The 16,761-nt window shown below is 40.3% G+C and overlaps 1 protein-coding gene across 2 annotated transcripts in view; it reads left to right on the forward strand.

The window, feature by feature from the left end:
• Plcb1 (phospholipase C beta 1) overlaps nt 1–16,761 on the forward strand; it is a 678,563-nt gene that overhangs the window by 26,179 nt on the left and 635,623 nt on the right. For both annotated transcript variants that reach the window (XM_075962281.1, XM_075962280.1), the window contains exon 2: nt 479–556. In XM_075962281.1, the coding sequence (XP_075818396.1) occupies nt 479–556 (78 nt within the window). The remainder of the gene's footprint in view (nt 1–478; nt 557–16,761) is intronic.

Consider the following 16,761-nt stretch of genomic DNA (forward strand, 5'->3'; position numbering starts at 1 on the left):
TTTTTTGGTTCACGAGTGCGCAAGTGTTGACATGTACCATGATGTTGGTGTGGGGGTCGGAGGACAGCACTGGGTGTCAGTCCTCACTCTCTGCCATCTTTGGAATAAGTCTTTTTATTGTTCACAGCTGTTTACAACTGGTTGGCTGGCCCGGGGACTTCTGGGGATTTTCTTATACCCACCTCCCGTATTGTCTCAGGTGCACTCACGCATCCATTACCTTACTTGCCTTTACGTCGGTTCTAGGGATTTGAACTCAGGTCCTCATGTTTGTACAGCAATCGTTTTCCCCATGTGTCATCATGTTAGTCTTCTGAATAATAATCTTATGAAGTTAAAAATTACCATGTCTACTTTGCTTGAAACTTTTCTTAATAATTAATAACCTTGGAAAAATCACTTATGAATTATTACTTCTTCAATAACTTCCCACAGGGACATGAATTGATATGCATGCATTCTTCTTCCATTTTTCCAGGACTCCACTATTGTTTCTCCAATTATTTTGAGGACTGATCCTCAGGGATTTTTCTTTTACTGGACAGATCAAAACAAGGTAAGAGATAAGATGTCTTCCTTATATTATTCTGTTGGTTATTTGCAAAGTATTTATTTACTTTTATATAACTCAACCGATTTAATGGATGAACCTTTGCAGTGTATTTATTGATTCTATTTTCAGAAACTCAGGCAAAAGGTCTTATGATCTTTCATGGATGCTTGTATGAAATGGCGACTTCACTAGATCCTAGAAAAATTGTTTTCTCTTTAAGACAAGAACTCAGGCTTTGTGGATTGCATTTGGTGGACATGATCCTGGGTGTTCATTGATTTAAGTCCCTTTCAATGCAGAATGAAGAAAGACGATGAGAAAATTCCTTTTGACCTTAATGGCCAAAGGTTCAACAGTCAATCTTTTTTCTCTCTTCTCTCTGTCCTACAATTAACAGTTCTCCCAGTAGTAGCCCGATTTGGCCTTGATAATTTATTCATGTTTGTGATAGGTAATTGTGGTTGTCAACTTGACACTTCTTAAGAGAGGGAACCTCAGTTGAGGAATTGCCTCCTTCTTTGTCCTGTGGACATATTTATGAGATATTTACTACTTACAATTTGTGTAGTAGAGTCAGGCACCCTATCGGCAGTACCATCCCTAGGTGAGCCTGCCTCTGTAAGAAAGGTAGACAAACCTATGAGCCTAGAATCAAGCCAGCAAACAGTGTTCTGTGGACTCTGCTTCCGTTCCTGATTCCAGACTCTTTCCTTGAGGCCCTTCCTTGGTTTTCCTTGGTTATATACTCTAATCCATAAGCCAAAGAAACCATCCCTTCAAGTTACTTTTGGTCATCGTGTTTCTCATAGCAACGCAGAGGAAACTAGAATAGTGTTAAATTAAAGCTAGATTCCTTTAACCTTTTTATTGAGTTTTCAAAAAACTTCCTACATTAGCTTTCTGCCCACAGTACTAAGAATTCAGTAGTTCAGTTTTGATAAAGCCAGTTGATAGTTCCATACTGAATTATTAAAAACTGTCTGCAGATCATAAAATCTATCTGAGGTTTAATGGGCAGTTAGACAAGAATATTCATAGGAAGTGGCTATTATTTCAAAAATCACTGGCACCAAAGAAACCCAGTATATAGAATATTTGGGTCCTCTAAGTTTTGATATCTGAAGAGGTAGTTTGTTGTTGTTGTTGTTTTTGAAAGTACTAAATGCATTTAAAAACCAATAGGCTAGCAATACTAACAAATTGGTGTCAGAACAGCTACAGGTTCCTCAATTACTGTGTGATGGGTTACAAATACTAGCTTTTGAAACACTGTGTTATGTCCCAGGTATCCAAAGTTCTTGGATAATTGGTTTAAGGCTGCCTTGGGCAGTTTTTTACACTTGTGAGCACAGGTTCTATCTCACCTGTGTGGATTCATTGTGCGAGTGTGGGTTATTCCAGAAAATTTTCCATGCTGAAAAGTTAGCACCTGGTCTCAAGGCCCATTTCCCAATCTCTCAAGAAGCAAATACTACCCTGATGGTCCTAGAGTAATCTAACTACTATCTGTGTGTTCTGCAAACTTCTAAGGTCATAAATGTGGGAACAAACCATAGAACTTAGGCCAGTGTCAAATTATGTGTGGGTAAGATTTCATACTTAATGTTCATGTTTATTACTGGGTGTGTTAATCACATTGGCTAAGACATTCTGTTTGGTTTCCTGCTGTTATGTATAAAACAATGGCTTGAAAGAGTTTTTTTTCCTCCTAAAGACTATTTTTAGAACAGTCACAGCTATATTTGTGAAAGATTTATTTATAATGCCTAGAGCATTTCTAAAGGTTGGGTGCTTGTACAAGGGACCAAACTGTCAGTTTGATTTTTTTCAACTTGTAAATCAAATTTCCATAAAAGCAACAGAAGATATTTTAGGGTTTTTAAATAATTCATGGCAACTCAGTTAAGCTCCACCAGAAGACCAATCATAAACATTTCTTTGCTTGAGGAAGAGAAGCAGGTAGGGACAAAGGCTTTTGATGCATCTCTATTGTTCTAGAAGCCTAATATTTTATCCAGGTATATTTTTCAGCATAGACAAGATCTTTACATGTTTTATACCAGCATTTCCCTCTTGGTCACAATGCTGTTTATAACCAATGAAAACAAATAATGGGTGAAGGGGGGAGGGACTTCTTCTGTCTCTTTATTGTGTTTCCTCTTATAGATATTAATCTTTGTCAAGACATGGTAAATTTTACTTTTTGATTTTTAGATCTTTAATAATTCCTCATTTGTCAGTTTGGAGGTTTATTTTTGGTCAATGATCACATACCTTAGCCTCTAAAAGATGAGAGGATTTAAGAAAATAATAATAAAAGAAACTCACCACATTTTCAAGTTTGTCATTTTCTTTCTGGCTTTCAGCCCAGTCCTGGAACCAGATCAAGTGATGTATCCACGTTTTGGTCTTGGACGACTGTAAACAATGCATTAGAGTCTCTGCAGGCCGGACAAACTGTGCACACAAACAGAGGGCAGCACGCCAGGCTTTTAGTTGAGGTTGTGTATAAGATCCTTTGAAGGAACAATTGGACTGAGTGGCACTGTTATGATGCTCCTCAGAGGACTACTTGTTTAAAGTATGTTTCTTTTTCTTTCGGCAGTTTTAGTCTTAAGAATCTGTCCTCTGTGTTACAGAGATCTCAGAGAAAACAAATAATACTTTTAAGGTTAGCGTTTACATTTACACATTTGTTTCCCACGATTGGGAAGCTTCCATTGTATTTACTATAAGATGCTTCTCATCTCTCTAAGTCCTCTGCCAACATACCCTGCCTTTGCTCCATGCAGTTTATGTGGAAATGCCGTGATTTGCCATCATTGGAAGCCTCCTGTGCTCACAGGAAAAATGAGTAGTATAAGAACCAGGTGGTGGCGGCGCACGCCTTTAATCCAGGCACTTGGGAAGCAGAGGCAGGCAGATCTCTCTTGAGTTTGAGGCCAAGAGCTAGGTCCAGGACAAGCTCGATAGCTCAGCAAAACCCTGTCTCGAAAAACAAAAACAAACAAACCAAAAAAGAACACCTCAGTGGAGCCTTGGTATAAGAGCTTGCCTTGTATAGCTCTGAAAGCAACCCCTCATAGTCATGGAGTCTAATGGGTGTCCGTTTCTTGTCAGGACTACACAGCACCTTGTAGCAGAGCCATTGTTTCCAAGCTGCGGCTTTCCCCTGCAGAAAATGCAGTGCTGCCATACCCAGCCGCTTCTTCGACTTGTAACCATAGAAGTGATAGGTGACAAAGAAGACAGACAGCACAGATGATAGACTTCAGGATTGAAAGCTAGAACGGGCAGTCATTTTTAGAGAGCGGAAATGTGTTTAGTTCAACACTGACAAGATATTTGGGTTAGTGTAAGCAGATGACTGTGAATATCACCTTTAGAGATAAATGTTCATACTTTGTTCCATTGCTGGACTTATTTTTGACAGTTTTTCCACTTACTGTTGGTTTATAAAGTTTATTGAATACAATTAGCAAAAGCGAGTTACTGAATATGGTTATTTTATTTTTAGCACAGTGGTTTTTCTGGTCTCAGTGTAGAGTATGTAAGAAGGGTGCGTTTATTTATAAGTTATGAGTGAGAAGAAGTTTCTATGCACGCCGAGTACCAAAGAGGTTGTCTGCATTAGAACATGCCACATGGACACTGGCAGACACACAGGGAGTGCTAGCCACAAAATCCACGTCGCTTCGCGAAGCTGAGAAAAGGGTCAACATAGAAGAACCCACAAACTCCTATCTAGACTGCGACACAGGAGAATGTTGTCTTGCAATTTAATGCCCTGATTCTGTGCCAATTTTGATATAAAAATAAAACCAGTTTAGTTCAAATCTAAGAAGCTCAAGAAGGTTCAATAAATCCTTCCTTCTTTCCCTAAAAGAGGAGTTTTAGGGAAGGGAAGACAATTACTAAGATTTAAAAAGGAATGAGAGGAAAAACCATTCTATTTTATTGTGATACAGATTTCTTTAGATGCAGATAATACGCAAATAATTTTCTTTTAGTAAGAGAGTAAAGCAGTATAAATGTTTTCAACATTGTCTGATAATCCCAATCCTAGTTTTTTCTTTTTTTTTCAGTCAAGAATGAGTATCATCTTTCTGGTTTATTCTCATGTTTTTCTCATGAATTTGAATATACATTTTGTTTGCGATATGTGTAAATAATTGCATTTTGTTTTATTAAAATTCATTTTATCCTGTTATGTTATTTTTGCTATTTGAAAACTTAACTTTTGACTTCACAGAATACCTTCGAGATGTTCATGATGAGTCAGTCCCTCCCCTTCTTTTAACTTGCTCTAATGTGTTCTAATATTGGATTGCAAACATATTTAATGGTAAGAAAGTTCGCATTGATGGATTTTTCGTATTTGCTTCTAATTTGGGGCAACAACAAACCTTCTTTGATACAAAGTAGTGGCTAGCTTGATGCTCTGTCTCTGTGAGTATGTGGGTCAGGGATTCCCCAAGGGAAACAGGTATCAATGCTGCCTGGAAGGTATACTATCTTGCATTTTAGTCTTTGGCTTTAAACGTTTACACCTATGAAATCATATGTGAGAGAAGCTGTTTTCTCCTGCCCCAATCAACACTGTTAGGAAACATTTCAACTTTAGCCTGACTGATGCAACAGTTGTATCTAAGTTTTAATCTGCCCTAACTGGATTTGCCAGGAAACGGAGCATATTTTCAGTCATGACTGGCCATTTCTGTTCTGGGTTATTTGCTACGTCCCCTGCACTTGTGTTGACACTTCTTGTGTTCTAGTTGTTGTGAATTTTGCAAATACATTCTTCTGTCTGTGGCTTGTCTTGAATTCCCCGGCAACTAATTCATGCGTGACAAAAGATGGCTCGAAGTCTTAAAGTTTGATGGGAGTCCCATTTCAACTTCTCTTTGTTGCCTTTTCTTCTGACTCTTCATCCTTATTGCTATCATTACTATTAATTAAGGTTTGGAATCCACATGTAATGGATACTGATGAATGGCGTGATTTGGAGTTCTTAATTTGATTTTTTTCAAATAGGTCATCCTGTGGGTTGGTGGCTCTCTCTGCACTTTCTAGTTGCAGCCAGTGAAGGTCACACCCCATGGCACCATCTGTCTTGGGGCCTTCTCCCTGCCTTAGCATGGCAGGACTGAGATGTTGCCCTATTGCCATTCCTGACTTGAATAGCTTGAGATGGCAGCAGGTATGACCTTCTTCGTTGTCATTCCCTACTTCATTTTTTTTTTTTTTTTTTTTTTTGGTTTTTCGAGACAGGGTTTCTCTGTGGCTTTGGAGCCTGTCCTGGAACTAGCTCTGTAGACCAGGCTGGTCTCGAGTGCTGGGATTAAAGGCGTGCACCACCATCGCCCGGCTCCCTACTTCATTCTTAGTTACCTTCTGTCTTTTGCATTTTCAGGGTGAGCAATAACCGCCCTTTCTGTTTACCCATGATCTAGAGTGTGGCATACATCTATACCCATATAATCAGTCATTTCTGGGGAGCAGCAAAGGAGGGATTGTCTATGCTACCTGCTCCCTCTGCTACTCTTTCTTCCTCTAGGACTTGAAACAGTCTGGGGGCCCCATGGAAAGAGTGCCAATGACTGACATTTCTATAAATGTCAAATGTAGATACCCTTCTCTTGTAATTCGAGATTTCTATACAGAGTTCAAATGAAAAGTTTGGAAGTTAAATATTTACATAAGCCGCGGTGATATTTTTAAAACAGGAGTCCAGAGCTAAGAAATATTTTAGATGATGAATCATAAACCTCACCAAAATAATCATGTGATTTCCTATGAAAAAACAATCTGGCCTCCATAAAAAATGGTGGGCACCTGCTTCAGGATGTACCACTTGGCAGTGGACTTCCTCTTTGGTAGACACTTGTCAAGTGCATTCCAGGGACATCACTTCTGGCCTTTCATGTGGTACTCCAAAACTGACGGTGTGCTTGGACATAAAGATCTGATTATAAATTAGGGGATGAAGTCTATTCATTTATCCATTGACTTCTCCTAGAGGCTCAAACAATAAATGAAATCATCTTAGCAAGGAGAACAATTGACACGATGCAGCCTTGTAGGCACTGCCGTTGGGCACTGCCGTTATTTCCTGGCCCAGAGCAGAGCCCCAGCTGCTGCAGTGACAGCTCCGGTGGTGAGCGCTTTCCTCTCTCTTTCTGTCTTTCCATGTGTACTGTCAATGAAGATAGATAAACAGTTCTAAGTGTACTACCTCATCCTCGCCCTTCCACAGGACCCCTGCTGTGTTCCTGTGTCCAGTCAGCATCTGTATCCTTTTGCTCCCCCCTCCCAGCTGTTAGAAGTCACTTTGCATCCTCAGTAACTTCTCAGGGTCTGGTGAGTCACACCCACCCTAATCAATGAGTTCTCATGGGTACATATCACACACACCTGGACCTCCTCTTGGGCAAGTCCACCCAGAGGTGCATCCAGAATAATGTTAAAGCATTCCTGTAGAATAAAGGCCACCCACTTCATCGTTAACTGGTTTGACAGCACCCTATAAGGCTTTCTCTTTCTGTCTCATTCCCACTGCATCCTAGAATGACTTCAAAAGTAAACTGTTTTCACAGTAATCCTTGTCTGGGGATGTCTTTTTGCGGGTATGTAATACTGTTCAGGTTAATGTAGATGCCTCCTGATTGAGAGTGGCAAAAGTATTCCTTATGTAAGATCCGTTATTTTAAGCCATGGCTGGTTTTCCTCAACAGAAGCAATTTAAATTGTCGTGGAACATGTGCCATTGAGTTCTGAGTCTGATGTATGTTCAAGTCAACTCAGTAATCGCCTAGACCTTGCTTTGTTCATCTAGAAGAAAAGTATTGCTGAGTTAGGATGGGTATGAAGGTGCACTGTGAACAGTAACATCATGCCCACTACTTCATGAACACCTAGTTCTTCGTGGTGACGTTTGCTATTAATATACACAATCTCCGGTTACAGTTGCTCCTCATGCATTGTTAGGGACCATAAATGTGCTCCTTTGAAAACCAAGACACCATGTTTGCATTCTTATTCCCTTTTATCTTCTTGGTAACAGTGACCTGCTTCATATTCAGTCTTATTGTGGTTTTTTGATCTAGAGCATTGAAGCTTGAGGCTTGTTGGGCAAACGAGATGTTTGTTTATGTTTGCATTTCATAATGTTGTGGGAACTGAGCCATGGAAGTCGAAAGAACGGATTTATTGCCAGGAAGATGTTTCCTCTGAGGATATTTGCTAATAAATCCTTCATCATAGGTGAAAGTTTTTTAGACCGTAGGGGATTTGAAGCATCTCATGAAATAAACTTTAAGATGATTTAGAGGCCTTTGATAAGAGAAAATGGTACTAATATCCTCTAGGAGAGTCAGATGCTGCACAGTTAGTTGCCTCTGTCTTTTTCCTAGGAAAAAGATGATTTAGGATTATCACAGTTGTACTGGTACCAGGCACTGTTTCTCATCCACACTGACTTGATTCTTAGACATTAGGATTCTGAGCATAAGAAAACAGCCACGAGTCAGATTGCTAGGAACAGGCAATCTTCCTACTCAGTTCAGTTTCTCTTTAAGTTCCATTGCTATCAACACAATCTTCATCGGGAAGACCTCCCCTCGATTTTTCACTTCCAAAAACACTGGCTAGCCCAGGAAAGCCAGGTTTTACTCAGGCTAATGTTTGTAGATACAACTTAAGCTTTCATGTTACTAGATTGGAATTTTTTGCAAATCCTTGGTGGGTGGCAATTCATGACATTTCTATAGAATTTCGGATGAAGCACTTTTTCGTGAAGTATATTTTAAAATCACTGTAGTTATGATGAAATGGCACCACGACAGTTTCTTTGCAATCATTTTCCAGTATAATAGGATTGCTATGTCACCATCACCGTGTGTCCTTATGGGAACAACAATAGCAACACACATGTAAGTGATCCAAAGAATCTAGAAATATGGTGGCACTCTGGCTTTAATTCTAAATTCAATATTCTCAATATAACTTAATTACAAAATTATGCTTGGTTTTATGAGTTGCTTATATTTAGCTCTTCTCAGTCTTAGAAATTAAATGGGATATTTTCCATACTCTGAAGCTATTATGGGGGGACTCAATTCTTTTTGATAGAAGCATGATTTGAGGTATTGAATTGAAAAAATATGTGGAGAAAATACAATTGTATGTTGTTTACAATTTTATTTCTTTTTTACAGGGCCAATCATTGGCCTTTGTAGGAAACAGAAGTTCAGATACACAGTACCAACATAAAATTGTGCTACCTTATCTGAGCTGCAGACGTCTTAGACAGTCACTGTTCTTGGTTCTTTAGTGGTTCCTTTTCTGGCCAAGGCGAGATTGTTGGTTCCTACTCATGGGATCCCATCAAGCACTTTCTATAGTTAATCAGCAGAACAAACTTCTCTGTCTATTTTGGTAAAACTGAATTTAGATCTGCATTTTGAAAGAATTTTTTGCTGCACAAGACTGAAACAGGCAACATATCTATTTTGTTGCATTTTCATGGGTTTCATTATTATTTATTTTATTTAAATAATATAGAAAGGAGAAAAATGTAACCTTGGAACAAACAGTTCATTGAAAAGTCGTTATCCGCATACAGATTCAAGTCTGGCGAAATGTTGTTCTTAGTATGTGTATTTGCTTGTATATTTTCAAGAGTATTATTATTGGCATTAGCACAAGTGACAGCAAATACACCTGTGATATTGTCCTCATGAAATAGAGAAAAAGAGAGAAGGGAATATATATACATATATATATAGTATGTAGATTTATTGTTTATATTATTGTATTTTAAATAGATAAATATATAGTTCTATAGTATATATTTATGGCATAGACAGTGTGTACATGATTCTCCAGTGAACTTTTATGGTATGTTTATGTACATACACATACTATGTACTTTAATATAAATATTCTATTTTTCAATATATCATTATATATTCTATTATATATTGTACATATACTAGTCTACAATATATTCTCTTATATATTTAAAACTATATAGCAACTATTTAACTGTGTTATGATAATGTACATAGTATTTAATCCTTTCCATAAGCTTGTGAAGGTCAGTGCTATAATTATCCCCATTTGTAAGAAAATAAATTTAAGTGCATGAAGAGGTAATGTACTGACCTTTGGCTATGTGGTTGACCGATGTCAGAAATAGCATCAAGGCTGGTCAGTCTGGCCATATGGATTTGCTTTTCACATTTTATATTTTAAAGAGGGTGATTAAAGAGTTAGGTTGTTTATATGCAGGACTTTCCTCCTCAGATTTGTTTTATAAAGAACCTTACTAGGCATGGTGCATTTGCCAAGAGAGACAGAGACTATGAAGAAAGATTCTCAACTTGGGCTGCACATTAAAACTCGCTGGAGAGCTTCAAAGAGCACTGCTGTTTGCCCCTTGCCCCCGAGGATTCTGATTTGCTGGGCTGATGTGTGGTGTGCACTGAATTTTTTTCTAAAGAGCTCTTCATTTGTTTGTATTGCACAGCCCAGGTGAGCATCACCAACGAATTCAGCAAATGTAGAGGCTGTGCACACACACACTGCTTTAGCTGTCTGTGCCGTGGCCTACTTATCACCAGCAGTAACACTCAGCATGAACATTGACCCATAGGTCTGACAAGATTCTGAATTATTTGAATATGATTGGATGATATCTCTTATATTGTGTTTAGTAAGGCAGGAAATTACTAGCATTTTTAGAATGTCTCCTAATATCCAAGAGTGGACCAGAATAGGATTTGGGGGTTATATCTTTTTAATTATTTAAAATTCATTAGCTTTCCGCTCCCCCCAACACTCAGGTGTTATCCCTCGGTCCTGTGCTTACCACATTCCCTACACAAGCCTGGTTATGCCCCCTTGTGATGATCTGTTGGATTCCCCACTAGATAAAGAGACATAATTAAATTAGCTGCCCCTTTGAATATGAGAATGTGATATTAAGAATGACCTCAAAGATCTGAGGCAGCACAGTGACAGACTATGTGTTACTGTGTACAAGATCCTCGTCAGAATTTAGCACGCATAATCCAGACCAAAACAACCAAATCAAAACAAAACAGCTAAAAGAAAAGACAATGCAAATCCTGTATAATTATTTAATTTTACAACTAAACTTTCCTTTACGAAGCCAGCCTCTAGCTTATTAAGTTGCAACATTGTATCATTTCTTGTCAGTTTATGAGAACTTTCCTTTATTTCCAAATATTCCCAACCAGAAAGACCATGGGAAGTCAGGTCATCTTTACACGTGATCGGAAGTCTGCCTTTGAGTCATCTTTAGATGGTGGAACTGGGCAAAGCGAATTCACAATTCTCTCATTATGGTGCTTCGTTTTCACTGTGCCTTCTGCAAGGGTTGCTGACCAGATGAGGATGATTTGGCATGAGATTTCCGTCCAACACTGTGCAGAACTCTGCTTCGGGTCCATGGTCTGGAGATGGTATTGCCCCGTGACAAGCAGTGCACCTGGGTGAGATGAAGGCTTCAATGAGAAGTTTTATGAGGCAGAACTAGTTGCTATACTAAGAAGCTAATGACTGTGCTGCTATACATAATGGATTCTTTTTTTAGGTGAACATTTGTTCCTCTTGCATGGCTTCATTACGCAAGAGGCCAGCAGCCTCGGCATTATGTTTTGAATGTTGAGATATTAGAATACCAGGGTAAGCGCAACCTTAGATGTATTTCAACGTCCTCGTAGGCTTGAGCCCTACAGGGTTCACAATCAAAGAGAGAAACGAAACACCAAAGCAAGCTTTGGTGTTGGCTGAGTTCCTTCAGCTGTCAACCGCAGGTTTTATTCAGTTGACCGTTTGCAATATGGACATGCAGCGGGCACGTGAGGTAGGCAGGCAAAGGCCGTTAATGTGCGCAAGTGATGAAGTACGTTAGCATGGTAGACGAGGGATTCCATTCCCCTGGGGAACTCTGGAGACAGCACAGACGAATCCCAGAGTAAGTGACAGCTCTTCCAGAGGTGTTGTCCCCACTCATTTGTCTACTTTGCCCCTTGATCCAGGGCCACAAGTCACGCAAATTTCAGGCTCTGAGGAAGCCCACAGACACAGCTGCACCTGAGACCTGTCTGTTGGTGTGTATGGTGTATACACTGGCATACTCGTTAGTGCCTGCTAGCGAAGCTTTCATTTACAGGCGCTCTGACTTTGTGTATCTGTATTATATAAACTACAAACTGGGAGTCGCACCCATTCATAAGCAAATTTCGCTTCGTCTGTACAACGCTTTTAACGCATAGACACGAATTTCTCGCCTTTCAAAAGCTAGGGAGATTACACGTACTTCTAAATTTCTCCAACAAATATCACAGAGTAATACGGTCTAGTAGGCCCCTACAGCCAGATTGGCCAGAGCAGGACAGCAGATGCCTGCCATGGTCAGGGCATGTGACATGCAGTCTGCCAGTCCCCAGCAGGTCAGCCTACTTAATTTACAAGAACATGTCTGCTCATCAGGTCAGTAGGCATACACCTCAGGCTGCTCTGGTCACCGCCTATCCTGGTATCATCAGTAGGTTAGTGACTGTGAAGCTTCATGTGGAATGCGGCTGATTTCATCTCAGTGAGCCATGAGAATATGTGGCACAAAGATTGAGTTCTGCAGTGGAAAACATGGCTGAAGAACAGCATCTATCAGTCCTGCCCCTGAGTGTTTTCAACAAAACAGTTATTTTTGAAAACCTGCCCCCGTCTCTGAAATATGGATCCGAAGTGTATGTGCCCTGGGGTCCTGCTCCACTTTAGAAGGCTGTTGTTACTCCAAAGTGACTTTCACATGGCCGTGTGCTAGGTGCGATTTATACCTACGACTCTTTGGCAAAGGGGCTCAAGCTGAATTGGTCTAGCAATCTAATGGAAAGAAGAGTGGTGCACTCAGGACACCAGGCAGAAGGACTTTCATTGTTGGACCCTGAGGCTTAACTTCACCTCCTGCTCATCTTAATGACCATTGACTGGTTTGTGTCGTCTGAGACAATATTCTGTAGCCATATAGGGGCTTTCAAATTAAAATTTATAGTTAATTTAAATTAAAATTCCTTTCCTTCAGCATAGTACCCATAGTTGAATGCTTTGTAAAAAATCTTGGGGCTAGTGTCATTTTGTAGCATTTCCTTTATGGCGGAAAATTTCGATGGACATTGCTGAATGGAGTGTGGATTTGGAGTGGTTTTTCTGAGCCAGTACGCTGTTGCCTTGTGGTAATGTGTTTCTAAGATCTTACAGAGAATAAAGCTTTCCTTATTTTTATGTTTTTTGCCTGATCATGGGGGTATAGGTACTGATAGTGGGACCAGACTTTGTTATTTCGTTCCCATGGGAGAGGATATTGGGAGTCAAAGGAGGAAGCTAATCCTGCAGAAAAAACATTATCTTAGTCAGTTCTGTGTTACTATAAAGCAGGTATTCAAGGCTCAGTTTTGAAAGATAGTGGGTCCAAAGAGCATGGCTATGTGCATGGGGTGGCCTTGATTTATACCAATTAGCTTGTGTGATAATTAACTCAGTTTATACAAGCTAATTGTGGCAGTTCTTTCCTTGGAAGGCTGTTTCTAACGCTTGTGTTTTGGAGTGGAATTTCTCTTTGGTCCTATAGAACACCTCATAATTTTCTTCACCTTTGCCCTTTCAGCGATGTGTTAGTTTTGTCTAATTCCCTTTTGCTTGCCCATTAGATGACGGTGCCTTTGAGTTCAAGGATATTACCCAATTACCATGACCTATTTCTAGTATGCTGCTAGTCTACAGTAATTGTCCAACTCGTGTATAGAAAATGACTGAGACCCAGGGAGGTCGTACAGTAGCTTGTCTAGGGTAAAGGTTACTGAGCAGTAAAAGGACCATCTGTCAGTGTCCGAAGCCAAGGCTTGCTCTTTCTATTGCTCATTCGTTAGTCTTCACGTTTCAGTTGCCGGCTGCCTCGCTCAGCATCTTATATGACCTTCAACCTTCTGTAGAAGAGAAAAAAATGTGAAAATGTAGTAGCAAATCCTCACCTGCTTGCAGAAGTTCCAGAGACCCCCGCCTTTCATCTCCTCCTCCTCTTCTTTATCCCATTGCTCAGGTGGACTCTACTCGTGTGGTCCAGGAACCTGGTTTCTCAATGAATTTACACTAATGCTTATTTCATGTCTTTATTTTATCAGCATTTCCTCTATAACTGGATCTGTACACTTCTATTAACCATGGCATGCCTTTTCTATAATAACAGACAACTCTTCTTACCCTGGCCCATCGCAGTTGCATCTTTTCTGTCTGTTCATTATCATCAAACTTCTGTTAGTAGAAATCTAAACACTCTCGATGATTCTCTGAGTTAATCTGCTCCTTAATTGACATTCACCTGTGCTCTGTCCACGTCCTTCCTCCAGTTACTGTCCTTAGCATTTGGGGTGCTCTTTTGTAATTCAGTGTCTTACACTACTGAAATGACCATCTTCCTGGAATTGTTTAGCTCCTGTTTTGCCTCCTTTCCTGTAACGTTTCTCTTCCTCCCTAGCCGTTCATCTCAGTCAGCTTTCCTGGAGCTGAAGAGCAACCCTTCTCTGGTCATGTTTCCATATCTGTTCTTTATTCTCAACACAGGCCCATGAATCTTCATTTTATTTCCTCTTACAGTACCCTGCACCTGAGATACTTGAAGTCAAGCATTTCTTAATCATACCACACTCTCCCTTGCTTGCTGCCTGATCTGCTCCTGCTGCGTTTTCAGCACCCTTTTCCTAGGCTGAAGTCTTCCTTTTTTAAATTATTTTTTATTGAGCTCTACATTTTTCTCTGCTCTCCTCCCTGGCTCTCCTCTCCACCCTTCAATCCTCCCCTAAAGTCCCCATGCTCCCAATTTACTCAGAAGATCTTGTTTTTTTCTACATCCCATGTAGATTATATCTATGTAAGCGTCTCTTAGTGTCTTCATTGTTGTCTAAGTTCTTTGGAGTTGTTATTTGTAGGCTGGTTTTCTCTACTTTGTGTTTAAAAAAGCACTTATGAGTGAGCACATGTGATAATCGTCTTTCTATGTATGGGTTATCTCACTCAAAAATAATGCTTTTCTGCTGTGTAGTACTCCACTGTGTAAATGTACCACATTTTCCTTATCCATTCTTTGGTCTAGGGACAATTAGGTTGTTTCCAGGTTCTGGTTATGACAAACAAAGCTGCTATGAACATAGCTGAGCACATGTCCTTGTGGCACGATTGACCATCCTTTGGATATATACCCAAAAGTGGTATTACTGGGTCTTGAGGAAGGTTGTTTCCTAATTTTCTGAGAAATCATCACACTGACATCCAAAGGTGCTGTACAAGCTTGCATTCACACCAGCAATGCAGAAGTGTTTCCTTTTCCCCATAACGTCTCCAGCATAAGTTGTCATCAGTGTTTTTGATCTTGGCCATTCTTTTTTTTTTTTAGTTTTTTTTTATTGCAAAAAAATTTCCGCCTCCTCCTAGCCTCCCATTTTTCTCCCCTTCCTCCTACTCTTCTCCCCCTCCCCCCACTCCTCTACCCCTTTCTCTCCAGTCCAAAGAGCAGTCAGGGTTCACTGCCCTGTGGAAAGTCCAAGGTCCTCCCCCCTCCATCCAGGTCTAGGAAGGTGAGCATCCAAACTGGCTAGGCTCCCACAAAGCCAGAACATGAAGTAGGATCAAAACCCAGTGCCATTGTCCTTGGCTTCTCATCAGCCCTCATTGTCTGCCATGTTCAGAGAGTCCAGTTTTATCCCATGCTTTTTCAGTCCCAGTCCAGCTGGCCTTGGTGAGCTCCCATTAGATCAGCCCCACTGTCTCAGTGGGTGGGTGCACCCCCTGCAGTCCTGACTTCCTTGCTCATGTTCTCCTTCCTTCTGCTCCTCATTGGGACCTTGGGAGCTCATTCCGGTGCTCCAGTGTGGGTCTCTGTCGCTATCTTCATCCATCGCCAGATGAAGGTTCTATGCTGATATGCAAGATATTCATCAGTATGGCTATAGGATAAGGCTATTTCAGGTTCCCTATCCTCAGCTGCCCAAGGAACTTACTGGGAACATCGCCCTGGGCACCTGGGAGCCCCTCTAGGTTCAAGTCTCTTTTCAACACTAAGATGGCTCCCTTAATTAAGATATATACTTCCCTGCTCCCTTATCCAACCTTCCTTTATCCCAATCATCCCATTTCCTCAAGTTCCCCCCATCCTCCCCTTCTCACTTTTCTCTCCCCATCTTCCCTTAACCCCATCCCACCCCACCCCCAAGATCCCATTTTCTTTGCCCAGCAATCTTGTCTACTTCCCATATCCAGGAGGATAACTATATGTTTTTCTTTGGGTTCACCTTCTTATTTAGCTTCTTTAGGATCACAAATTATAGACTCAATGTCCTTTATTTATGGCTAGAAACCTATTATGAGTGAGTACATCCCATGTTCATCTTTTTGGAGATCGCTTCCTACATATAACCCCAGCAGCAGAGACATTAAGGGCAACATTGAATAAATGGGACCTACTGAAACAGAGAAGCGTCTGTAAAGCAAAGGACACTGTCACTAAGACAAAAAGGCAACCTACTGACTGGGAGAAGATCTTCACCAACCCTGCAACAGACAAAGGTCTGATCTCCAAAATATATAAAGAACTCAAGAAACTAGACTTTAAAATGCTAATTAACCCAATTAAAAAATGGGGCACTGAACTGAACAGAGAATTCTCAACAGAAGAAGTTCAAATGGCCAAAAGACACTTAAGGTCATGCTCAACTTCCTTAGCTATCAGGGAAATGCAAATCAAAACAACTTTGAGATATCATCTTACACCTGTCAGAATGGCTAAAATAAAAAACACCAATGATAGCCCTTGCTGGAGAGGTTGTGGAGTAAGGGGTACCCTCATCCATTGTTTGTGGGAATGCAAACTTGTGCAACCACTTTGGAAATCAATGTGGCAGTTTCTCAGGAAATTTGGGATCAACTTACCCCAGGACCCAGCAATACCACTCTTGGGAATATACCCAAAAGATGCCCTATCATATTACAAAAGCATTTGTTCAACTATGTTCATAGCAGCATTATTTGTAATAGCCAGAACCTGGAAACAACCTAGATGTCCTTCAATGGAAAAATGGATGAAGAAAGTGTGGAATATATACATATTAGAGTACTACTCAGCGGTAAAA

Source organism: Microtus pennsylvanicus, chromosome 2, assembly GCF_037038515.1.
Source record: "Microtus pennsylvanicus isolate mMicPen1 chromosome 2, mMicPen1.hap1, whole genome shotgun sequence".
In the NCBI taxonomy this organism is placed as follows: Eukaryota; Metazoa; Chordata; class Mammalia; order Rodentia; family Cricetidae; genus Microtus; species Microtus pennsylvanicus.